At 46.4% G+C, this 25,282-nt stretch overlaps 2 protein-coding genes across 5 annotated transcripts in view; one reads left to right on the forward strand and one right to left on the reverse strand.

The window, feature by feature from the left end:
- The window catches only part of GPBP1L1 (GC-rich promoter binding protein 1 like 1), a 59,420-nt gene extending 45,449 nt beyond the window's left edge, over positions 1 to 13,971 (reverse strand). For 2 of the 4 annotated variants that reach the window (XM_062191200.1, XM_062191203.1), the window contains exon 1: positions 12,051 to 12,250. The gene's annotated coding sequence lies outside the window, so the exon portion shown is untranslated. Of the gene's footprint in view, positions 1 to 12,050; positions 12,251 to 12,642; positions 12,753 to 13,881 lie in introns of those variants that run through there. The other 2 variants (XM_062191202.1, XM_062191201.1) reach the window with 2 other exon arrangements.
- Positions 13,972 to 14,021: 50 nt separating this feature from the next.
- On the forward strand, positions 14,022 to 23,166 carry TMEM69 (transmembrane protein 69). The gene is made up of 3 exons (XM_062191204.1): positions 14,022 to 14,154; positions 17,137 to 17,275; positions 21,285 to 23,166. The coding sequence occupies exons 2-3, from the start codon at positions 17,234 to 17,236 to the stop codon at positions 21,993 to 21,995; spliced, it is 753 nt and encodes a 250-aa protein (XP_062047188.1). The 5' UTR covers positions 14,022 to 14,154; positions 17,137 to 17,233; the 3' UTR covers positions 21,996 to 23,166.
- The last annotated feature ends 2,116 nt before the right edge of the window (positions 23,167 to 25,282 follow it).

The raw sequence follows: 25,282 nt of genomic DNA on the forward strand, positions 1-25,282 counted from the left end.
AATAGCCACTGGAATGAATTCCAAATTGTCCTGGCTTCTTAGCATCTCTTGCTCCAGATGCAAGTCCCCAGTGAAATGCATCCAAGTTGACACTGCCTGAATCACATGCCCTGCTCTGGCTGCCAAGGATCCAAGACAGAAAGTTTATCTATGAGGGGGCTTCAAAAAATTGGTAGAAAAATGGAATTAGAAGATATGTTTATTTTGCTGCAATTTTTAAAAAAATTTATATATATCAAGTGTCTTCAAAATTTGTGAAAATGCCTATTATGAAAATACACATATGGGGGCTGGCACTGTGGTGCAGCAGGTTAATGCCCTATCCTGGGGCACCAGCATCCCATATGGGCGCCATTTCAAGACCCGGCTGTTCCACTTCTGATCCAGCTCTCTGCTATGGCCTGGGAAAGCAGTAGAAGATGGCCCAAGCCCTTGGGCTCCGGCAAACTCCTGGCTCCTGGCTTCAGATTGGCGCAGCTCTGGCTGTTGCAGCCATCTGGGGAGTGAACCAGCAGATGGAAGACACCCCCCCACACCCTGCCTCTCCTCTCTCTGTGTAACTCTTTCAAATAAATAAATAAATTTAAAAAAAAAGAAAAGAAAGAAAGAAAATACACATACGGACTTCAACTGCGCACCAAAACAAACTTCTCTTTTATTTCCATTTTCCCATCAACGTTTTGATGTTCTCTCATATCAGGTTTGCGTGCACACAATCTTTCTAGCATTCTCTTCTATTCAGATGCACAAAAGGACAATAATGTAAGGGGCTAAAATGGCACAGACGAAAGAAACAAGGAAAGATCTTTTCAAAGCCAATACAGTACTCCTGCCAGTCTCACCATTAGTAATAAACTTTAGTCACTGTGCCTTCTTTTGCTTCATTCCTCCCAACAATATATTACGTGGGCCCATATATCCACTAGGGAGACCTGGATGAAGTTCCTGGCTCCTGACTTTGGCCTGGTCTGGCACCAGCAGTTGTGGCCATTTGGGGAGTGAACCAGTGAATGGAAGATCTCTCTCTCTCCTGCTTCCTGTTAACTATGCCTTTCAAATTAATCTTAATAATACACAAAAGTAACTTCACAAAGCAATTTTTTTCTAAATATTTATTTATCCATTTGAAAAGCAGAGTGACAGACACACACACACAGATTGCCCATCTACTGATTCACTCTGCAAATGCACACAACAGCTGGGGCTAACCCAGAAGTCAGGAACTCCATACAGGTCTCCCATAGGCAGGGACCTAAGTACTTGGGCCATAATCCACTGCCTCTGAGGACACATTACCAGGAAGCTGAATAGGAAGCACAGGTAGAACTAATTCCAATATGGAATGTGGGTGCCCCAAGCTGCGGCTTAACAGGCTAGCTGCCTCACAATGCTCATCCTAGTACAAAACTTTAAAAAGGAATCATATTCATAATCTTTCTCAGGTAAAAATTATCTTTTCAATACTGTTTTTAAGATTTATTTATTTATTTATCTGGAAACACAGAGTGACAAAAATGGAGAAAGAAAGAAGGGAAAAAAAATCTGCTTCCCAAATGCCAGTAGCAGCCAAGGCTGGGCCAGGCTGAAGCCAGGAACTCCACCCACATCTGCCACCTACCATCAACACTTACTCTCCCACAACTAAAAGGCTGAATTTACTTAGGTCACAACAGTCCCAAACAAGAATAGTATACTTAAAATAAGACCAAGATAAGGTTAATCCTATCAGACTATAAAATATAAAACAAACAGAAGTATACTTATTATCTGATGCAATCTTACATATTCAATTCTCCGAGTGAGATTCAGATCACTATAAGTGGTTGAGATTTATCCAGGTATCTGAAATCATAAGGCTTTTTTTAAATTAAAAGCTTTATTTATTTGTTTAGAAGTCAGAGAGAGAGAGAGAGATACCTTCTATCTAATGGTTCACTCCCTAAATGGCTGCAATGGCCAGGATTGAGCCAGGCCAAAGCTAGGAGCCTGGATCCAAGAGCTTCATCTGGGTCTCCCACATGGGTGGCAGGGGCCAAACCCTTTGAGTCATCATGTGCTGCTTTTCCCAGCTCATTAGCAGGGAGCTGGATTAAATGAGGAGCAGCTGGGGCATGAACTGGCACCTATATGGGATACCAGCATCACAGGCAGCAGCTTTACCCGCTATGACCCAACACCAGCCCCAGAAATGTTTTTAAACTAGCAAACTGTTTTTATAGCATTTGCTGTAAAAGTGACTATACCACACTATGAACAAGCAGGCCTGTAAGTAAAGATAACCTTTATCAATGTTCCAACTTCTCTGATCCTGAAATGATTTAATTCTTTGTGAATATACCTACACTATATGTGACATTTAAAAATCTTTAGGTAAAGCTGCCACCTGCAGTGCAGGCATTCCATATGGGCACGGATTCAAGACCCAGCTGCTCCACTTCTTTTTTTTTTTTTTTAAGATTTATTCATTGGCCAGCGCCGAGGCTCACTAGGCTAATCCTCCGCCTGTGGCACCGGCACCCCAGGTTCTAGTACTGGTTAGGGTGCTGGATTCTGTCCTGGTTGCTCCTCTTCTAGTCCAGCTCTCTGCTGTGGCCCGGGAAGGCAGTGGAGGATGGCCCAAGTGCTTAGGCCCTGTACCCGCATGGGAGACCAGGAGGAAGCACCTGGCTCCTGGCTTCAGATCAGCACAGTGCGCTGGCCATAGCGGCCATTTGGGGGGGTGAACCAACGGAAGGAAGACCTTTTTCTCTCTCTCTCACTGTCAGAGTTACACAAAGAGAAAAAGAGGCAGAGAGAGAGACAGAGATCTTCCATTTGCTGGTTCACTCCCCAACTGGCTGCAATGGCTAGAGCTGTGCTGCTCCAAAGCCAGGAGCCAGGAGCCTCCTTCAGGTCTTCCCATGCGGGTGCAGGGGCCCAAGGACTTGGGCCATCTTCTACTGCTTTCCCAGGTCATAGCAGAGAGCTGGATAGGAAGTGGAGCAGCCGGGACTTGAACCGCTGCCCATATGGGATGTGGGCACTGCAGGCAGTGGCTTTACCTGCTATGCCACTATGCCAGCTGCTCCACTTCTGATCCAGCTCTCTGCTATGGCCTGGGAAAGCAGTAGAAGATGGCCCAAGTCCTTGGGCCCCTGCACCTGTGTGGGAGAACCGGCAGAAACTCCTGGCTCCTGATGGGCCCAGCTCTGGCAGTTTGTGGCCATCTGGGGAGTGAACCAGTAAATGGAAAATCTCTCTGCCTCTCAAATAAATAAATAAATAAATAAATCTTTAAAAGCCTTTATATTTTTTATAATTGAGTTTCTGTCGTAGTGACTACTATATCACATTTTACTTAATTTGAGAAGCAGAAGATAGAACAAGAGAAAGCTTCCATCCACCAGTTCATTCCGCAAATACCCTCAAGGGATTAGGAGCACAAAGCCAAGAATTCGAATGCAATCTAGTTGGGGGGGGGGGGTGGAGGGGAGAGGAACCGACTTAATTTCTTGAATTATCACCACTGCCTCCCAGAATCTGCATTAGGAGCTGGAGTCAGCATCTGGACCCAGGAACAGAACCCAAGACTCCAGATTTATCACATGAATGCTTTAGCTACTAGGCAAGGATTTACCCCCAAGATAGGTTTTCTATTCCAAGTTCATTTTACATACAAGTATAACTGTTTTTTTTTTTTAAAGATGTATTTATTTATTTGAAAGTGTTACAGAGAGAAAGGGAGAGACCTGGATCTTCCATCTGCTGGTCCACTCCCCAAATGGCCCCAATGGCCAGGACTGGGCCAGACCTAAACCAGGAGCTTCATCCAGGTCTTCCATGTGAGTTGCAGTGGACCAAGTACCTGGACCATCTTTGGTGTTTTTCCCCAGGCAATTAGTAGAGACCTGGATCAGAAGTGCAGCAGCCAGGACATGAACTGGCGCCAATATGGGATGCCGGAGTCACAAGCAGCAGCTTTACATGTACACTACAATGCCAGCCTCATTCAAGTGTATCTAAAAAAATCTCTTCTCGCAGATGGCATTGTGTTGCAGCAGATTAAGCCACTGAGCACCAGTTTGAGTCTCAGCTGCTCCACTACCATCCAGCTTCTAATGTGTCTGGGAAAGCAGCAGAAGATGGCCCAAGTACATGGGCCCCTGCCACATACACAGGAGACCCAGATGGAGTTCAGGCTCCTGGATTTCACCTGGCCTAGATCTGGTCACTGCAGCCATTTGAGGAGTGAGCCAATGGATGGAAGATCTCTCTCTCTCTCTCTCTCTCTCTGTAGCTCCTTCAAATAAATAAAAATAACTCTAGAAAAAAGGGAAGGGGTAGTGGCATTGTGGCATAGCAGGTAAAGCCGCCACCTGTTACACCAACTTCCCATATAGGCACTGGCTGGAGTCTCAGTTGCTCCACTTCTGACCCAGCAACCTGCTAATGTGCTGGAGGAAAGCAGTGGAAGAGGGCCCAAGTCCTTGTCCCCTACATCTACTAGGGAATCCCAGATGAAGCTCCTGGCTCCAGACCAGGCCAGTTCTGGCAGCTGCAGTCATCTGGGGAGTGAACCAGCAGTTGGAAGATTTCTCTCATCTCTCTGTAAATTCTGCCTTTCAAATAAACAAATCTAAAAAAAAAAAAAAAAAAAAAAAAAAGCTGTACAGGACACTGGAATCTCACATCAAGAGTGTCTGGGTTCAAGTTCCAGAACTCCACTTTTGAGCCAGCTTCCTGTTAACAGGCCACCTGGAAGGCAGTAGATGATAGCTCAAATACGTGGGTCTCTGCCACCCATGTGGGAAACTCCAAATGACTTCTGGGTTTCTAGTTTCTGCAAGGCCCAACCCCAGCTGTTGTAGCAAGTTGGGGAGTTAACCATGGATGCATGATCAATCTCTCACTCTGCCTTTCAAGTAAAAATCAATAAATAAAATTTCAAGAAGGAATGAAATGCTAACAGTTTATGGGTCAAACAGCAGAAGAAAATTCCAGCTTTGAAGAGAAATTTGCAGACTAAAAAAATTGAGAAAACTATTCCTCAGTAACCCAAACCAGGAGATAAAACTACTAAAAATCCAATCATACTTAGTTCAATTTTGTAATACAATATACAACAAAGGGAAAAAACAAGACAGGAAATAAACTACTTGGAAAAGTTAATATTGAATTGGGCACTAAAGCAAACCAAACACTTCAGGAGGGTAAACCTATACAATTATTCTACGCTGCTCAATACATTGTTAGGAAATGATACAGACCAAACTCACTGAATAAACCACAAAATAAAAGTTCCTGAGGCGACCATTTGGCCTAGCAGTTAAGATGCCCACATAATCTATCTAGTTTTAGTCCTGGCTGTTTCTGACTCTAGCTGCCTGCTAATTCAGACCCTGAGAGGTACAGGTGATGGCTCAAGAATTTGAGTCTTTGCTACCCACACAAGAGATCTGGATTGAGTTCTGAACACCTGACTTCAGTCTGGCCAGTCCTGGTTAAGGCAGGTAACTGGGGAAGCAAACCATGGATGGGGAACTCTTTTTCTTTCTGCCTCTCAAACAAAAAAAAAATCCCTCACTTTACAGTATCACCCACACTCCTCCCACCCCCAAATCAAATCTCAATCTAAGGCAATATATCCAACTACCAACTTACATGTAATCAGGAACATTTATAATGTAAGAAACTTCACAAGAAGGGGCAGGTGTTGTACAACAGGTGAAACTGCTGCATGCAATGCTGGCTGACATCCCATATGAGCACAGGTTCAAGTCCCTGCTAATGTGCCTGGGAAAGGATTAGAATATGGCCCAAGTGCTTGGGACTCTGCCATCCATGTGGGAGACAGGGATGGAATTGCTGGCTCCTAGCTTCAGCTAGGCATAGCCCTAGCTGTTGTGGGCATTTGGAGAGTGAACCCGCAGATCAAAAGATAATCCCCCCCTTTCAAATAAATAAATCTTAAAAATAAATAAATAAAAAACAACAACAAAAAAACAGACAACAGACAATTTCATTTAACAATCACTGGATGCTTACTATGGTTAGACATTTTATTACAATGACCATATGAGAAGGTACTATTTTAACCAATGAGGAAACAGGCACAGAATCTCATGTAAATCACTCATCCAAGGCCACAAAGCTTTAAGTGCCACAGCTAAGATTCAAACCCAGAAGGTCCATCTACAAAGCTGGTGCCTTTGAATTTCTCCCCATAACACAGTACAAACTGCTTCAAAATCACAAAATGCTGCCTGAATGCCCTCCCCCACCTATGTTTTACAAGTTATATAACTTCTTGGGATCCTCTGTATGCCCAAGTGTAGAAGGATCAGTATCATCTATTTTAAATAAACATTAAAGGAATGAGATTTTGTATATGTATGTATGTATATATATATATGACTTCTACGGCATCTGGCTTATGAAGCCCACAATAAACAGTTTCCACTGCCGTTTCCCACCACACTTGGTAAGACTAATTAAAAAGTAGAGTATTTTACAAACAGCACAAAAGCTGAAACAACTTTTAATTAACTACCAAAAAAACCCCAGACTCACTTTTCTACTTACAGACTTTAAGGATAGCAATAATTCATAAAAGAATTTTTTGTACACTGAAATTTAAACTCATGATAATCAAAAACAAGGATTTAAAGTTAAATTTAGAGAAGAGCCAAACTTACATCAATGAGATTTTTCATGGGAAAAAAAAAAGTACTCTACAAATAATTTGGTATTCAGAAAAAGGTATTAAAGCTGTTTGTGTGGATGATTTTCTAGTCTGAAGTATGGGTTTCTTAAGTAGTTTTATCATAGAAAAGGAAGGGGGACCAGCACTGTGGCACAGCGGGTTAATGCCTTGGCCTAAGGCACCAGCATCCCACATGGGCGCCTGTTCAAGACCTGGCTGCTCCACTTCCGATCCAGCTCTCTGCTATGGCCTGAGAAAGCAGTAAAAGATGGCCCAAGTCCTTCAGCCCCTGGCACCCTGTGGGGGACCTGGAGGAAGCTCCTGGCTTTGGATCGGCACAGCTCTGGCAGTTGCAGACAACTGGGGAGTGAACCAGCAGATGGAAGATTCTCTATCTCTCTCTGCTTCTCCTCTCTCTGTGTAACTCTTTCAAATAAATAAATCTCAAAAAAAAAAAAAAAAGGGAAAATTTAATGACTATGTTAAAATCAACCCCTTTAAAAAATAAAATTTCTATGTTGTTACCCTGCGAGTATTTTTGTGCTTATCTGTTAACTGTACAGTTCTCTGGTGGCAGGAATAACGTTTCATGGCCAAGAATTATCTAGCTCCTAGTACACTGACACTAGTGTAGAGCCTCCAATATATTTTTTTAAAGATTTTTTTTTTTTTTTTTAATTTGAAAGTCAGAGTTACACAGAGAGAGGCACCCATATGGGATGCCGGCGCTTCAGGCCAGAGCGTTCACTCGCTATGCCACAGTGCCGGCCCCAATATTTTTTTTTTAAAGATTTATTTATTGGGGCCAGCACCGTGGCTCACCTGGTTAATCCTCTGCCTGTAGCACCAGCATCCCATATGGGTGCCAGTTCTAGTCCCAGTTGCTCCTCTTCCAGTCCAGCTCCCTGCTGTGGCCCGAGAGGGCAGTTGAGGATGGCCCAAGTGCTCGGGCTTGGGCCCCTGCACCCGCATGGGAGACCAGGAAGAAGTACCTGGCTCCTGGCTTCGGATCAGCACAGCACCGGCCGTAGCGGCCATTTGGGGAGTGAACCAATGGAGGGAGGACCTTTCTCTCTGTCTCTCTGTCTATAACTCTGTCAAAAAAAAAAAAAAAAAAGATTGATTTATTTATTTGAAAGGCAGAGCTACAGAGAGGCAGAGGCAGAGAGAGGTGTCTTCCACCTGCTGGTTCACTCCTCAAATGGCCGCAATGGTCGGAGCTAGGCAGATCTAAGGCCAGGAGCCAGGAGCTTCTTCCAGGTCTCCCCATTGGGTGCATGGGCCCAAGCACTTGGGCCAACTTCTGTTGCTTTCCCAGGCACATTACCAAGGGGCTCAACCAGAAGTGGAACAGTCAGGACTTGAACCAGCGTACATATGGGATGCTGGCACTGCAGGCAGTGGCTTTACCTGCTTTGTCACAGTGCCGGCCACTCCAATATTTCTTAAAAGAATGGACCCGGTGCTGTGGTGTAGTAGATAAAGAAGCTGCCTGAGGTGCCAGAACTCCACATAGGTGCCAGTTTGAGTCCTGGCTGCTCCACTTCCAATCCAGCTCTCTGCTATGGCCTGGGAAAGCAATGCAAGATGGCCCAAGTCCTTGGGCCCCTGCACCCAAGTGGGAGACCTGGAAGAAGCTCCTGGCTTCAGATGGCCCAGCTCCGGCAGTCACAGCCATTTGGGGAGGTGAACCAGCAGATGGAAGACCTCTTTCCCTCTCTCCCTCTGCAACTCTACCTTTCAAATTAAAAAAAAAAAAAAAAAAAAAAGGAATGGGGGCACAGTAGGCTAAATCTCTGCCTGCTCTGCCTACAGTACTGGGTATGGGCACCAGTTCTGTACCAGCTGCTCCTCTTCCAACCCAGGTGTCTGCTCGTGGTTGGGGAAGTAGTGGAAGATGACCCAAATGGTTGGGTCCCCACACCCATATGGGAGTCTGCGAAGATGCTCCTGGCTCCTGCCTTCAGATCAGCTCAGCTCAGGCCATTGAGGCCATTTGGGAGTGAACCAGTGGATAGAAGACCTCTCTGTCTCTCCTTCCCTCTGTCTATAACTCTACCTCTCAAATAAACATAAAATTCTTTTTTTTTTTTAAAGAAATGACCGGGGGCTGGTTAATGTCCCTGCTTTTTCCACTTATCCATCTCCCTGCTGGTGCACCTGGGAAAGCAGCGGAGGACAGCCTGGGTACTTGGGCCCCTGCACCTATATAGGAGACCTGGATGAAGCTCCTGGCTTCGTCCTGGCCCAGCCCTGGCTGTTGCAGCCATTTGGAGAATGAACCAGCAGATGCTAGATCTAACTCTGCCTTTCAAATAAATAAATAAATCTTTTTAAGGAATGTATTTTGACCAGCCTTTAATTGATTTGTTGGATAAGTTCTTTTTCATTTCTCAGCAAAACAGAGCAATTTTTTAAAGATTTAATCAGAACCGGCGCTTCATGGGATGCTGGTGTTGTAGGTGGCAACTTTACCCACTATGCCCTAATGCCAGCCCCAAAATACATCTTTAAATACATGTTGATCATTTGCTTTAGTAAAGAAAAATAAATAAGACACCTTTGAATATTCCTGATTACATTTTAATAATGGTTTAAAAATTTAATTTTTTTTGTTTGTTTGACAGGTAGTTATAGACAGTGAGAGAGAGACTGAGAGAAAGGTCTTCCCTCCGCTGGTTCACTCCCCAAATGGTCGCTATGCGCCGATTTGAAGCCAGGAGCCAGGTGCTTCTTCCTGGTCTCCCAAGCGGGTGAAGGGGCCTGAGCAGTTGGACCATCCTCCACTGCCCTCCCGGACCACAGCAAAGAGCTGGACTGGAAAAGGAGCAACCAGGACTAGAACCGGCGCCCATATGGGATGCTGGCGCTGCAGGTGGAGGATTAACCAACTGAGCCAAGGCGCCGGCCCCTAAAAATTTAATTTTTATTCAATTCTTCTACTTTTTCAAGTTTGTAGGCAGTTTTATTTGGGGCAGACTTCATTGAGAAACAGAAACCACTAAGTCTGATTTAGAAGTAACTTGCGCAAGTCTCTAATAGCATATATGAAATTCCAAACACTAGCAACTACAGTCACAAATGAGGTACCAAGTTATCTATACACCACTTAGACCACTCCCACCTCAATCTATTTGAAAATACACTAACATTTTCTTTTTCCATGAACTTCTGTTTTCGCTTATTTTCCCAACAGTCTTACTTTTCATATTTAAAGGCAGCAACCATAATGGTTCAGCACAATGACCTAAAAACACATTGCTTACATTAGAATATAGACTGTTACCTACACAAGCTGATTGAGTCTCTGGACTTATTTTATTCAACTATAAAATGGGTGATAAAACAGTATCTACACAGAGTAAATAAGTTAGTAAATATAAAGCATATTGAGCAACAGTTTGTCCCTGGCACATCAGACTTAGAACCATAAAACAAAGATATGCAATCTACCTCAGTATGATTCAGAATTGTATATTTTATATTTAACTAAGCACTAATGATTATGTATAAGCAAATGTAACCCCCTATCATTTCAAAATTATTAAAATGGTTGAATGTGCCCTAAGCTAAGCTTTCAGTCCCTCATGAGAAAATGGTTAATTTAAGTTACTCAAAATTAACAGCTTCCCAACATCCCCCCCCCAAATATGAAGAGCACAGAAAAGACGCTACTCAAAATCAGTTGAAAGAACATTTAAACCTACATGTGTAAATCTCTGAAGCACCCTAAAAAAAAGCAGAGTAAAAACCAACTTCAGCAGTTGACAGATGTCAAAACACAAAGCAACTAACTTGTAATTTCTATGAAGAATTTTAAATCCCTTTCTTGTAAAACCAAAATAAACTGTAAACACCAAAAAACTCCTACAGGAACTGACAAAAATAAACTTATGTTGGAAAAAAAAAGAAAGGTTAATTGAAACTGACTCCCTAGGAAAAGTAACAGTTTGATTAACCTGAAACAACCACCTTTTCAAACACTGAAATTTATTACTCTTGCTTTGTTACCTATACCTTTTCATTTTTCAGTTAAACTTCTGGATTTATTGGCTTAAAAATAAAACAAAAAGACAGCCTTTTGTGAAAATGATACAACAATCAGGAACTCCACATCTTAAGAATGTTTTTATTTGTTAAACTGTCCTGCACTAATAATCGTCCCAATTTAACAGCACCCTGACTTCATGTATTAGAAGAGACCTTAGAAAAGATCAACAGTCCACCAAATTACAAATTTGTCTACTGAAGACTACTGGCATCTTTAGTTTCGGGTGGGATTTACACAGGCACGTGACTTTTGTTACTGAACTAAAACATGAAACACCATTAATTCTGTTTTCCGGGTAAGCAATAAATAGCAAGGTTAAAAGGAAGTATTTCAAAAAATGCGACAAGCCAACCTCAGAGCCCAAAGTTGGCAGATAAAACTGACATCACTGCACAATTTCAGCACGATAAGAAACTACCAAAAGAAAAAAAAAGAAAACCGCACCCATTCTTATATAAACTTCTGGGCATAGGCAAACTTTGAGTCTCACTTTCTTGTTTTCACCTAGCAAAAGTAGTCTTCAAGATAAAACACCACTTGCAAAAAGGCCAAAAGATTCAGGTAACGTCCCCACGAATTAAACCATCAAAATCCTAAGACATGTTAATGTGTTTAAGTTATCCAAGTGTAGGGCATTTCCCTCAGCTGTATACAGCCATTTTAGAGTCCGTTTTTCTGTTTTTTGAATTTCACGGGGTTGGAGGAAGAGGCAGATTTAAAGCAGGAAGAAAAACTCGTTAAAATACGTCAAGATCTACCAGCTGGGTTTTTTTTTGGGGGGGGGGGTGGGGGGGGTGGGAGCAGGGACGAAGCAGTGGATACCGTACAGTCAAGCCAAACGTAAACACTTCGCTACCGCCGAGAACCGGGACCACCGAACCTTAAACTCCTCTTTCCCTCAGACACCCCACTTTGGACTTAACACTTTTTCCTCCTTAGCTTTTCTTTGAATGGAAAACAAAAAGCCCCTGCTTGGCTTTCAAGACAAGGAGAAGAAACAGAACCCTGTAAACCAAGCCTCTGAAGCAGCATCAAGACGGACCGCCTGGCGAGGAGCCAGAGCCTCAGGTGAGCGTTCCGACTCGAAGCCCAAAGTTGAAGCCGGAGAGCTCGCGCTGGGGGAGGCTGCCCGTCCCGCTCACGCCCCCCGCGGGCCCCGCTCGCCCCTGCCCAGGCCGACCTACACCCAACCACCTGTGTGAGAGCTTCCTTCAACTAGTTGTTAACAGGCGGTGGGTTAAGTACCGGGCGGAGCCCGGCACCCGGACGACTTCCAGATCCCCCCCACGTCCGGACTGTCCGGAACTCGACACTCACCGGGCAGCGGCAGGGCTACAACGGGGACGAGACGCGGCGTCTGAAGACGGGGGCCCCAGCCTCTCGACCTGGCAGAGGTGACTAGCCCACAACCATAACAAAGCTCTTCCCAAAATGGCTGCCCGGCCCACAAGGCTCAGGAGGGGCAGAGCGGCTGGAGGAGGAGGAGCGACGACCAGCCCGGGTCCCCCTCCCCCAACCGACCCCGCCTCACGCGCTCGCCCGCTGGAGCGCACGCGCATGCGCACGGGCCCGCGACGGTGACCCTGCGGAAGCCGGCCCGGCCGCGCGCTGCCAACGTCCGGCCGCGTGAGCGGCGGTTACCTCCTGCCCCGCCCCCCGCTCTCTTGGCCGCGGGGCGAAGCAACGCGTGGACGTCTTAAGACCCTATGCGGCGCTCAGTCCTCTCTGCCTTTCCTTGCGCCGCCGGAGGGGCGGAGAGCCGCCGAGTTTAGTGCCCCCCCCTCGATTTCTGCAGCCCCAGGCCTGGGCGCCTGTGAATGAGCTGGTGGGTGTGTGTACGTGTGCCCGTTCTTCCCTCCCCCTGCACACCCACACCCCGCCTCTGGGAAAGCGCGCGTCCCCAAACTACCTCTAGCAGCGCTAGCAAACCGGTTTCGGTGGAGCGTGTGTTTTCCGAACCCGTCCCACCTTCCTTTTTCACGTGTGCGCGTCGTGGAGACTCCAGCCCCCAGCGGGCCGCTGGGCCCCGCTCCGACGGCGCGCACTGCTGGGCCGGCGCGCTGCCCGCTGGGAGTCGTAGTTCCTAGGGAGCGCAGGGCGGCTTTCTGGCGGAGCCTGCGCCTTTGCCAGGGCACGGAAGCCGTTTCTCCTACTGCAAGTTTCATTGGGTATCACACGACGGGAAGGGGCGGCGCTACCATGACGGAGAAGGAAGTAAAAGTGGGGAGAGAAAAAAAAAACAAAACAACCACCAGGGTTGTTTGTGAGTTGTGGCGCAGGGAGTTAAGCCGCAGTCTGCATCCTAAGTCCGAGTTCCTGGTTCAAGTCCCGTCTACTCTGCGCGCTTCTGATTCAGCTTCTTGCCATGAGCCTTAGCGGCAGTAGGTGATGACCCAAATCCTGGGGAGTGGGTTGGGGGGAGTCCCTGAGACGCACTGGAGATACCGGGATAGGTTTCGTAGCTCCTGGCTTCCCAGCCCCGCGAGGGTATTTGGCGAGTGAGCCACAAGATGGTAGTTTTATCCCTGTCATTCCGTCTTTCAAATACTAAAAGCATGAGTAAAAGCCTAGGGCAACCAGAAGTGGTCACTGTTGCTGCTGTGGCTGCAGACAGCAAAGCCCAGACTACCTAGAATGAGGAGAAATGCGGGAAATGGCCCGCGTGGGCCCTTGACATCTGGTACTTGCCCTGGGCTTTATCCTTAGTGATGGAAGGACTCCCGGATTGCCTGGTGCCATTTCCTTGACACACTACGAGAAACCTGGAGAAGAAAAGGGACTTACCCAAGGTCACACAGCCAAGAAAAAAAGCCGAGGGTGACAGGAGGAGGCACTTTCCCGATCAAATCCCTTCTCTAGGGCTGATCACCACACCTATCACGGAAGTGAAAATCCTGCCCCTCGTGCTTTTTATTCCATAAAGTTTTCAGGTCCCAACAAAGAGGATGAAAATAGAAACGACGTTCCCTCCACCTTAAATACTAATAGTTGAAGACCCCAAGGCGGAGTAAAATGAACCCCTGCCGATTCTACACACCATGTTCCAGAGATGGCACGCAATTCAGCCAAGTTACACTCGGCCTGGACTCCCAAGTCTTCCACCTTCCCCTCCAATCGCTCTGCGATTGTACTAGTAGTTGCACCCTACCTTCCCATACTCTGCAGATTCTCCTGGTTTGGAATCCTGGAATGGAGAGGCAAAGATGATCAACCACCTTGTCCAACAGCCGTCTTCAACTAGAATTATGGAATAGTCCCAAGACGGAAAGCTGGATCTGGGAACCAGTGTGCAGAGGTCACGTCCCCACCCGGACACATATTTTTGCTTCTCAGGAAGTAGGGGAGGTTGTCTCCCTGCACTGGCCGGAAGTGCCTTTCTAAAGTTCTCTGGCTGTTCCAGCTCCCCGTGCGAAGCTTCCAGGTGAGTATCAGGGCCACGGAGGCGGTTCGGAAGCAGGGCACCAAAGGCTGGAGGTGAAGTAGGAGGTGCGGGCACTGTCTGACATTATTGCCCGAGGATCATTGCGTCTAAACTTTGCCTCCTTTTCGCGGTGGTCATTTTAAGGCTTGCAGTTTGCAGCGTTCCCGTTGGGGAAATGGCGCTAAGGTTTCCACCTTTAAATCCCGCATCACCTAGGCTTGAGGCTATCACTTTTCACTTTAATATTCATGAGTTGGAAAGTACGTGCTGCAGTGGGTAGGGGGTTTTCAAGGTGTTAGGGGAGCGGGGGTGATTTTAAATGGGATGGTTCAGAAGGTCCTCATGTATAAAGTGATTTTAAAGGTTTTATTTAGGCCGGCGCCGTGGCTTAACAGGCTAATCCTCCGCCTTGTGGCGCCGGCACACCGGGTTCTAGTCCCGGTCGGGGCACCGGGTTCTAGTCCTGGTTGCCCCTCTTCCAGGCCAGCTCTCTGCTGTGGCCCGGGAGTGCAGTGGAGGATGGCCCAAGTGCTTGGGCCCTGCACCGCATGGGAGACCAGGAGAAGCACCTGGCTCCTGCCTTCGGATCAGCGCCGCGCGCCGGCCGCGACGGCCATTGAAGGGTGAACCAACGGCAAAAAGGAAGACCTTTCTCCATTCTCTTTCTCTCACTGTCCACTCTGTCCGAAAAAAAAAAAAAAAAGATTTTATTAATTTGAAAGGTGGAGCTACAGACAGTAGGAGGGACAGACAGAAAGGTCTTCGCATCCGCTGGTTCGCTCCCCAAATGGCCGCAATGGCCGGAGCTGCGCCAATCCGAAGTCAGGAGCCAGGAGCATCTTCTGGGTCTCCCACGCGGGTGTAGGGGCCCAAGGACTTGGGTCATCTTCCACTGCTTTCCCAGACCACAGCAGAGAGCAGGATAGGAAGAGGAGTATCCGGGACTTGACCCGGTGCCTGTATGGTATTCCGGTACTACAGGAGGCGGCTTAGCCCACTGTGCCATAGCACCGGCCCCATATAAAGTGATTTTAAGCAGAAGTGAGGATGTCAGTGTGATAAACTCAGAAATCTCTATCCCTATTTGCTTCCATGTACAGAATTGAATGGTATACAGCCATAAGACCTGTGATAAAGAAATTCTTTAAATAAATTTATTTTTAAAAAATTAGAGCTGTAGGCTTTGTTTTTTAGCCACTTAATGTCTCCTGGTTAAAAATGGGACTGTCAGGTATAGATTCATATTCTCACTCAGCCATTTAATTGCTGTTTACATTAGACAGCGTTCTGAACCCTCCAAGAATAATAGATCGTGTTTTTTGAGTGCTAGTATTTTTGAGTACAGTTCTCAGCTCTTTACATGCATTATTTTTTAAAAAGACTTATTTGAAAGGCAGAGTCATAGCAGGAGAGACAGACATCTTCCATCCTCAAAAGGGGTCAGGAGCCAGTAACCAGCTGCATCCCAGGAGGGTGGCAGGGCTCCAAGCACTGCGGCCATCTTCTGCTGCTTTCCCAGGTGCATTAGAAGGGAACTGGATCAGAAAAGGAACAGCCAGGACTCAAAAAGGGATGCTGGTGTTGTAGGCAGCAACTTAACTCGTGCCGTCCCCCATGTATTAACTTGCCAAATTTTTACAACAATCCTATGAAGAAGTTGTTACTGTCCTTATTTTGAGTGCAAGTGAATTATACCATGAAGATTAAGTAACTTGTTCAGTCACATAGCTAATAAGTAGTGGAGCCTGAATTCCAGCCGCAATTGTTTGACACAAAAGTCTGTACTCTAATTTAACAGGCTGTGTTGTCGCCCAGTACCATGTTGATGAGGTTATTATGAGCATTAGAGTTACTATATTTAAAACCCAGAGTTCAGCCATTGGCTCACAGCTAAACGTATAGGTTTCTATTTTCATTATTTTGAGTTATAAACTTTTTTTTTTTTAGACAGGCAGAGTTAGACAGTGAGAGAGAGAGACAGAGAGAAAGGTCTTTCTTTTCCATTGGTTCACCCCCCAAATGGCTGCTGACTGGCGCGCTGCACCGATCCGGAGCCAGGAGCCAGGTGCTTCCTCCTGGACTCCCATGCGGGTGCAGAGGCTCAAGCACTTGGGCCATCCTCCACTGCCTTCCTGGGCCACAGCAGAGAGCTGGACTGGAAGAGGAGCAACCGGAACTAGAACCTGGCGCCCATATGGGATGCTGGCGCCACAGGCAGAGGATCAACCAAGTGAGCCACAGTGCTGGCCCCAAGTTATAAACTCTTAAGCCTTAAAGTAGACACTGACGTGGAAAAAAAAAAAAAAGGAAAGCAAAGCTATGACATTCAGTTATAAAGATCAGAAAACTAGCATTTAAAGAAAGCCGTTGTGCAGTGTTACATACTAGGAAGTGGTGAATGTGTTTATAAAATCTAGATCATCTGGCCGGCGCCGTGGCTCAACAGGCTAATCCTCCGCCTTGCGGCGCCTGCACACCGGGTTCTAGTCCCGGTCGGGGCGCCGGATTCTGTCCCGGTTGCCCCTCTTCCAGGCCGGCTCTCTGCTGTGGCCAGGGAGTGCAGTGGAGGATGGCCCAAGTGCTTGGGTCCTGCACCCCATGGGAGACCAGGAGAAGCACCTGGCTCCTGCCATCGGAACAGCGCGGTGCGCCGGCTGCAGCGCGCTACCGCGGCGGCCATTAGAGGGTGAACCAACGGCAAAGGAAGACCTTTCTCTCTGTCTCTCTCTCTCTCTCTCACTGTCCACTCTGCCTGTCAAAAATTTAAAAAAAAAAAAAAAAAATCTAGATCATCTGTCAGTGTGCACAGTTCTTTGTTAGACCAGTCAGCCAAAGCTAAAAGAATAGTTTGGGGAAGAAAAGATCTATTTCATTAATGTGTTGCTGAAACTTTGTTATATGAAAGAAATTCTCATGAGTTACTACTTTTTAAAAATTAATAAATAAAAGTTAAAAATTAAGTGATATCTTATTTATACACAGCAACATGCTTCTGATTCTGCCCCTTCACTTACCTGTAAAAATACATTGATCACAACTGCCTGGCATCTTCCTGAACAAGACATTTAATAGGGCCAGTATGCTTCACGTCATCCAGAAGCTTTCTCAAGCATCTCCAAAGGTGGGTTTATTCACTCAATATTTGACCACTGTTTGCCAAAAACTGCTCTAGCTGGGCAGCAGCAGTGCAAAAAGACAAAAATCCTGTCCTCATTAATTCCGGTTGAGGGGAAGAGTCGCATAGAATACATGTAAGTTGAGTATTTCCTATATCCAGTGGGGAGTGTTGTTGTGTTGTGGAAAGGGACACATCAGGGAAAGGGACTAGGGAATGTCAGGAACAGATGCAGGATCACACTTAGGAACAGGATGGTCAGATAGGAGTGGGCCACATGGGTCACTAAAGGAAGAGCACTCCGAACGGTGACAAGGGGAAAAGGCCCCAAGCCGGGATCATTCCTAGCATGGTTATGGAATCATCAAGATTCTTATGTAACTGTTCCACTTTATTTCATCTCACACTGTCTTAGTTGTTGGTCTGTTAAGCTGAAGTCCAGTATCTACTCTTTATTTTTTTATTTATTTATTATTTTTTTTTTGACAGGCAGAGTGGACAGTGAGAGAGAGAGACAGAGAGAAAGGTCTTCCTTTGCCGTTGGTTCACCCTTCAATGGCCGCCGCGGCTGGCGCACTGCGCTGATCCGATGGCAGGAGCCAGGGGCTTCTCCTGGTCTCCCATGCGGTGCAGGGCCCAAGCACTTGGACCATCCTCCACTGCACTCCCTGGCCACAGCAGAGAGCTGGCCTGGAAGAGGGGCAACCGGGACAGAATCGGTGCCCCGACCGGGACTAGAACTGGTGTGCCAGCGCCGCTAGGCGGAGGATTAGCCTAGTGAGCCACAGCGCCGGCCCAGTATCTACTCTTTAAAGCAGAGTCTTTTAGTTAGACCATAAAGGTAGTGGAGGTTGTTTTTTTTTTTTTTTTTTTTTCAGGGCAGAGAAAAAAATATGGTCCTAGCATGCAAGTCTACTGAGACAAAGATAAGTAAACACACAATTTTAATTCATTGTGAGGAGAATTATGATGAAAGTTTGTTTAGAGTATTTACTATAAGAATGCTAAATCAGACTGGAGAGGAGTAAAAGAAACCTTCAAGCTGAATTTTCAAAAATAAGTTCCCTACATAGGAAAGTTAGTTAAAAACCAGAATTCTAGGGAGAGACACATAACAAAAGCATAGAGCTGTGAAAAGCAGGCACTATTTATAAAGCTAAATTGGAAGGCAGATTTCTTCTTGGTACATAAAATAGCATTTCAACAGTAATTAGTACTTTTTTGTTTTTGATTCTTTTTTTTTTTGACAGGCAGAGTGGATAGTGAGAGAGAGAGACAGAGAGGAAGGTCTTCCTTTTTGCCGTTGGTTCACCCTCCAATGGCCGCTGCGGCCAGCGCATCTCGCTGATCCAAAGCCAGGAGCCAGGTGCTTCTCCTGGTCTCCCAAGCACTTGGGCCATCCTCCACTGCCTTCCCGGGCCATAGCAGAGAGCTGGCCTGGAAGAGGGGCAACCGGGATAGAATCCGGTGCCCCAACCGGGACTAGAACCCAGTGTGCTGGCGCTGCAAGGCGGAGGATTAGCCTGTTAAGCCACAGCGCCGGCCTGTTTTTGATTCTTTTAAGATTGATTTATTTATTTGAAAGTCAGAGTTACACAGAGAAGGAGAGGCAGAGAGAGAGGTCTTCCATCCACTGGTTCACTCCCCCAAACTAGCGCAACTGCCAGAGCTGCGCGGATTTGAAGCCAGGACCCAGGAGCTTCCTCCGGGTCTTCTCATGAGGGTGCAGGACTTGGGCCATCTTCTAATTTCCCAGGCCATTGCAGAGCTGGATCGGAAGTGGAGCAGCCGGGACTTGAACTGGCACTCATATGGGATGCTGATACTGCAGGCAGTGGCTTTACCCACTATGCCACAGTGTCATTCCCACTTGTGCTTTTTTAAAGATTTATTCATTTTATTCAAAAGGCAGAGTAGCAGAAAGAGCAATCTTTTTTTTTTTTTTTTTGAGATTTATTTATTTATTTCAAAGTCAGAGTTACACAGAGAAGGAGAGGCAGAGAGAGAGATAAGTCAGTCTTCCATCTGCTGGTTCACTTCCCAATTAGCTGCAACTGCTGGAGCTGCACCAATCTGAAGCCAGGAGCCAGGAGCTTCCTCCAGGTTTCCCACGCAGGTGCAGGGGCCCAAGGACTTGGGCCATCTTCTACTGCTCTCCCAGGCCATAGCAGAGAGCTGGATCAGAAGTGGAGCAGCCAGGACTTGAACTGGCACCCATACGGGATGCCAGCACCACAGGCGGCGGCTTTACCCACTATGCCAAAGCCCCCGACCCCAGAAAGAGCAGTCTCCCATTACTGGTTCACTCCCCAAAATGGCCTGAGTGGCCAGGACTGGACCAAGGTGAATCCAAGAACCTGGAACTCCATCCAGGTCTTCCATGTGGGTGGCAGGGGCGTAAGCACTTGGACCATCTTTCTCTGCTTTCCCAGGCGCATTAGTGTTGTTTTTAGTAATATAATATTTTTAATTTTTATTTATTTGAAAAGCTGAGAGACGGATCTTCATCTGCTGGTCCACTCCCCAGATGCCCACAACAGCTAGTGCTGGAGCAGGCTATCTTAATCAAGTCTCTCACACAAGTGGCAGGGATCCAGGTGGTTAGAAGGAAGCTGGAATTGCAGGAGGAGTAGACTGTATTCCAGGAACCCGGCGCTATGGCATAGCAGGTAAAGCCATTGCCTGCAGTGCTGGCATCCTGGCTGCTTGCCTTCCAATCCAGCTGTCTGCTATGGCTTAGGAAAACAGTAGGAGATGGCCCAAATCCTTGGGCCTCTGCACCTGTGTGGGAGACCTGGAAGAAGCTACTGGCTCCCGGCTTTGGATCATCCCAGCTCCGGCTGATGCTGCCATTTGGGGAGTGAACCAGCGGATGGAAGACTTCTCTCCTCTGCCTCTGCCACTCTGTAACGCTGCCTTTCAAATAAATACATCTTTTTTGCAAAAATTGTATTCCAGGTACTTCCAATATGGGATGCAGGTATCCCAAGAGGTGTCTTAACGTGTGTCAAACACCCGCCCTTATTTTTTATTTTTGACACATAGTAATTGTACACATTTACAGTGTATAGCTATACTACTATTTGAATAATTTTAATACTTTCATCAGTAATAACATAACTCGGTAGTCAGTTAAGCCTGTCTGTAAAGTTTGATACGCTATGAGGCAGGCCTGTGACACAGTGAGTGAAACCACTGCTTAGGACACTCACATTCCATGTTAAATGCAAGGGTTCAAATTCCACCTCAACTTCCAGTCCAGCATTCCTGCTAATGTGCATCCTGGGAGGCAGCAATGATGGCTGAAGAACTTGGAGTCCCTGCCCCCATGTAGTGTACCCAAATGGAGCTCCTGGCTTCAGCCTGGCCCATCCCTGCCTGTTGTGGGTCTTGGGGACTGAACCAGCATATGGAAGATACCTCTTGTTCTCACTCTTGCTCACTTGGTCTCTGGCACTCCACATTTCACATAAAAACATTTTCTCTTTTTTTTTTTTTTTTTTTTAAGTATCTTTATTTTTGACAGGAGAGTAGTTAGTGAGAGAGAGAAACAGAGAGAAAGGTCTTCCTTTTTGCCGTTGGTTCATCCTCCAATGGCCACTGCGGCCGGCGCATCTCGCTGATCTGAAGCCAGGAGCCAGGTGCTTCTCCTGGTCTCCCATGCGGGTGCAGGGCCCAAGGACTTGGGCCATCCTCCACTGCCTTCCCGGGCCACAGCAGAGAGCTGGCCTGGAAGAGGGGCAACCGGGATAGAATCTGGTGCCCCGACCGGGACTAGAACCCAGTGTGCCGGCGCCGAAAGGCAGAGGATTAGCCTGTTAAGCCACGGCACCGGCCACATAAAAACATTTTCTAAAAAATATCAAGTAATAAAGGGAAGTTTGATGTGCTAATAGAAAGAGCTTTTTGGTTTTTTTTTTTTTTTTTTTTTTTGCTTCTTATTGTTTCAGATTGAGAATAAGAAATCTGGTGATTTTAAAATTTTATTTGTCTTACTATTCTGTTTTCTTTACAGATACTAAAGTACCCTTTCATAATGGGAATAGGAGCCAGCAGAACAGATAAACTTGCTCTCAAGTCATCTCTCCAGCAGAACTTTTCCTCTTTGATTCAGAGGCCTTGGTTTGTCTCATCATTTCCAATGTGTGTTAGCAAGACACAAGGCTATCATACATCCCCTTGCAGCTTTAAGAAGAAGGAGAAGCAAGCAGTACTTCCACCCAGGCCACCAAGCACCATCTCTTACCTGACTGACAGCCCTAAACCAGCATTGTACATAACTCTAGCAGGACTGGTCCCCTTTGTTGCTCCACCACTGGTCATGGTGATGACAAAGACTTATATCCCCATGTTAGCTTTTACACAGATGGCTTATGGTGCCAGTTTCCTATCTTTCTTGGGAGGCATCAGGTGGGGTTTTGCTCTGCCAGAAGATAGTCCAGCCAAACCAGACTTCCTTAATTTAGCTAATAGTATGGCCCCTGTTATGTTTTCATGGTTTGCCCTCCTTACTTTTGAAAGACTCAGTGCAGCCATAGTCACTGTAATAATAGGTTTGGGGATAGCATTACACATTGAACTCTTTCTCTTGCCACATTATCCCAACTGGTTCAAAGCCCTGAGGTTACTGGTTACTCTTGTAGCCTTTTTTTCATTTGCAATCACTTTATTAGTTGAAAATATTTATCCAGAGAAAGAACCCAAGAGACCTGGTCAAACAGAATAAATATAAGACTACTTTGTTAATAACATTAGCATGTTTGTTACGACCTTATAAAGTTGCATTTTGGCATCACTTTTTTCTTCTGTTTGGCTGTTTCCCCTCACCCCATCAATGGTAGTTTATTCTTCATAGATTGTTTTTTATTTCAAGAAAACATTATTTTATAGTAGTTGCCTGATCAAGAACGTGAAAATCTCTGACAAAACTTTTAAATATCATGGTTTATGTTTAGTCTTTTGATGAATTATATAGTCAACCATTTAAACATTTCAGTGTTTTAATTATCTTGGGAAATATAAAGTAAGATGCAAAAAGTTCCCTTTGTTAGAGCCTTATGATCATTAAAAGAAACATACATTGTCCTACAAGAGGGAGTCTTTGTATTCATGAGTGTTTTAAAATAAAAGGTGGTTCCAGTGTGGAGCTTTCATGGTAGATGTCTCTTAGAATAGCATATCCAAGCCTATTTTACCTGCTGTAATCGTTTTATGAACTGAAAGGATCTGTGACACTAGTGGATAGGGAGCAGTGTTATGAGGGAAAGCATGTTCAAAGAAACACTGGACATGTTTTCTAGTTTCCATTAGGATGTTTGGCATGGTATAGAGGCAACCTATCAATCACCAGATATGTATACTGAATGAAGTCACTAGTACATATCAATTACAAAGATGTCAAGCTGGAGCCATCTTTTTATTCTTTTTTTTTTGATGATTTATTTGAGAGGCAGAGAGAGGACAGAGAAGTCTTCCATCTGTTGGTTCACTCCTGAAAGGCCACAGTGGCTGAAGCTGGGCCGATCAGGAGCCAGCAGGTTTTTCCAGGTCTCCCACACCAGTGAAGGGAGTAAAAGATGGCTCTAGTGCTTGGGCCTCTGCCACCGACATGGGATACCCAGATGAAGTTCTGGGCTCATGTCTTCAGCCTGGCCTAACCCTGGCTATTGCAGCCATTTGGGGAATGAATCAGGTGATGAAAGATCTTTCTGTCCCTCTCTCTATAACTAACATATAAAAAATCTTAAAAAACAGCAAACATGGATTGGGCATTTGCCATATTGGAGTGTCTGGGTTAATAACGGGGGTCTGCTCCTGACTCCAGCTTTCTATTGAAATATCCTGAGGGCATCTGGGGAGTGGTAATAAAAAGAAAAGGCAACACTTTGAATTTTAACTTGAAAAATCGAATCTCTTGGATTTCTAGTCTTACAATAAAGACTTTAAAAAAAAAAAAGATTATTTATTTGAAAGAGTTACACAGAGGAGAGGCAGAAAGAGAGAGAGAGGTCTTCCATCTACTGGTTCACTCCCCAATTGACCACAACGGCCAGAGCTGTGCTGATCTGAAGCCAAGAGCTTCCTCTGGGTCCCCGACGTGGGTGCAGGGGCCCAAGGAGTTGGGCCATGTTACTGCTTTCCCAGGCCATAGCAGAGAGCTGGATCAGAAGTGGAGCAGCTGGGTCTTGAACCAGCGCCCATATGGGATGCCAGCACTTCAGGCCACAGCATCGGCCCCACTTATTATTTTTTTTAAATTGATTTGAAAGAGTGACAGATCTTTATCAGGTAATTCATTCCTTAAATGCCTGTGATAGCCAACACTGGGTGAGGCCAAAGCCAGGAACCTGGAACTCCACCTGGGTCTCCCAAATGTATGGTAGGAACTCAAATACTTGAGTCATCCTCCATCATGTGCTGCCTCGCAGGATACATCAGCAGGAAGCTGGATGGCAAGTGGAGGAGCCAGAACTCGCACAGGCATTCCAATGCAGGTGTCCCAGGGGGTGGCTTAACCTCCTGAGCCACAACACACATGAAAAACACTTTAAATAATATAAAGGGCAGCGTTCTAGAGTAGTAGGTTAAGCCACTGGCATCCCATATGGGCACCAGTTCAAGTCTTGGCTACTCCATTTGATCCAGCCCCCTGCTAATGATCCTGGGAAAGCAGTTAGATGGCCCAAGTCCTTGGGACACTGCCATCCACATTGGAAACCTGGAAGAGACTCCTGGATCCTGGTTTTGGCCTGGCCCAGTCCTGGCTGTTGTGGCCACTTGGGTATTGAACCAGTGGATGGAGAATCTCTCTTTCTCTCTGTAACTCTGCCATTCAAATAATTCTTTTTTAAAAGTGGCATGGGGCCACTGCTGTGGCACAGTGGGTTAAAGCCTGCAGCCTGCAGCGCCAGCCTGCAGCGCCAGCATCTCATGTGGGTGCTGGTTCAAGTCCTGGCTGCTCCTCTTCTGATCCAGCTCTCTGCTATGGCTTGGGAAAGCAGTAAAAGATAGCCCAAGTCCTTGGGTCCCTGCACCCGCGTGGGAGACCTGAAAGAAAATCCTGGCTCCTGGCTTAGGATCAGCTCAGCTCTGGCCGTTGTGGTCATTTGGGGAGTGAACCAGGGGAATGGAAGACCTCTCTCTCTGGTTCTACCTCTCTCTCTAACTCTGTGTTTCAAAGAAATAAAATAATTCTTTTAAAAAAATGTTATAAGTATAAATCAGAGGAATGGTATCACCTGGAGTGCTGGATCTTTTTTTTTTTTTTTTTTTTTTTTTTTCAATTTTTGACAGGCAGAGTGGACAGTGAGAGAGAGAGATAGAGAGAAAGGTCTTCCTTTGCCGTTGGTTCACCCTCCAATGGCCGCCGCGGTAGGTGCGCTGCGGCCGGCGCACCACGCCGGTCCGATGGCAGGAGCCAGGTGCTTCTCCTGGTCTCCCATGGGGTGCAGGGCCCAAGCACTTGGACCATCCTCCACTGCACTCCCTGGCCACAGCAGAGAGCTGGCCTGGAAGAGGGGCAACCGGGATAGGATCGGTGCCCCAACCGGGACTAGAACCCGGTGTGCCGGGCCGCAAGGCGGAGGATTAGCCTATTGAGCCGTGGCGCCGGCCCGGAGTGCTGGATCTTTATATAAGTATTCAAATATTAACTCAGGCCGGCTAATCCTCCGCCTTGCGGCGCCGGCACACCAGATTCTAGTCCCGGTTGGGGTGCCGGATACTAATCCCAGTTGTTCCTCTTCCAGGCCAGCTCTCTGCTGTGGCCTGGGAGTGCAGTGGAGGATGGCCCAAGTCCTTGGGCCCTGCACCCGCACGGGAGACCAGGAGAAGCACCTGGCTCCTGGCTTTGGATCAGCACGGTGTGCCGGTCGCAGCGGCCATTGGAGGGTGAACCAACAGCAAAAAGGAAGACCTTCCTCTCTGTTTCTCTCTCTCACTATCCACTCTGCCTGTCAAAAAAAAAAAAAAAAAAAAGATAAAAAAAAAAACACAAACATTAGTTAACTCGGA

This window comes from Lepus europaeus, chromosome 5 (assembly GCF_033115175.1).
Source record: "Lepus europaeus isolate LE1 chromosome 5, mLepTim1.pri, whole genome shotgun sequence".
Lineage (NCBI taxonomy): Eukaryota > Metazoa > Chordata > Mammalia > Lagomorpha > Leporidae > Lepus > Lepus europaeus.

Coding starts and splice junctions, on each gene's coding strand:
- TMEM69 (XM_062191204.1), top strand. CDS start 17,234: ATGCTTCACGTCATCCAGAAGCTTTCTCAAGCATCTCCAAAG. Junction 17,276..21,284: donor TTTCTCAAGCATCTCCAAAG/GTGGGTTTATTC, acceptor TTTTCTTTACAG/ATACTAAAGTACCCTTTCAT.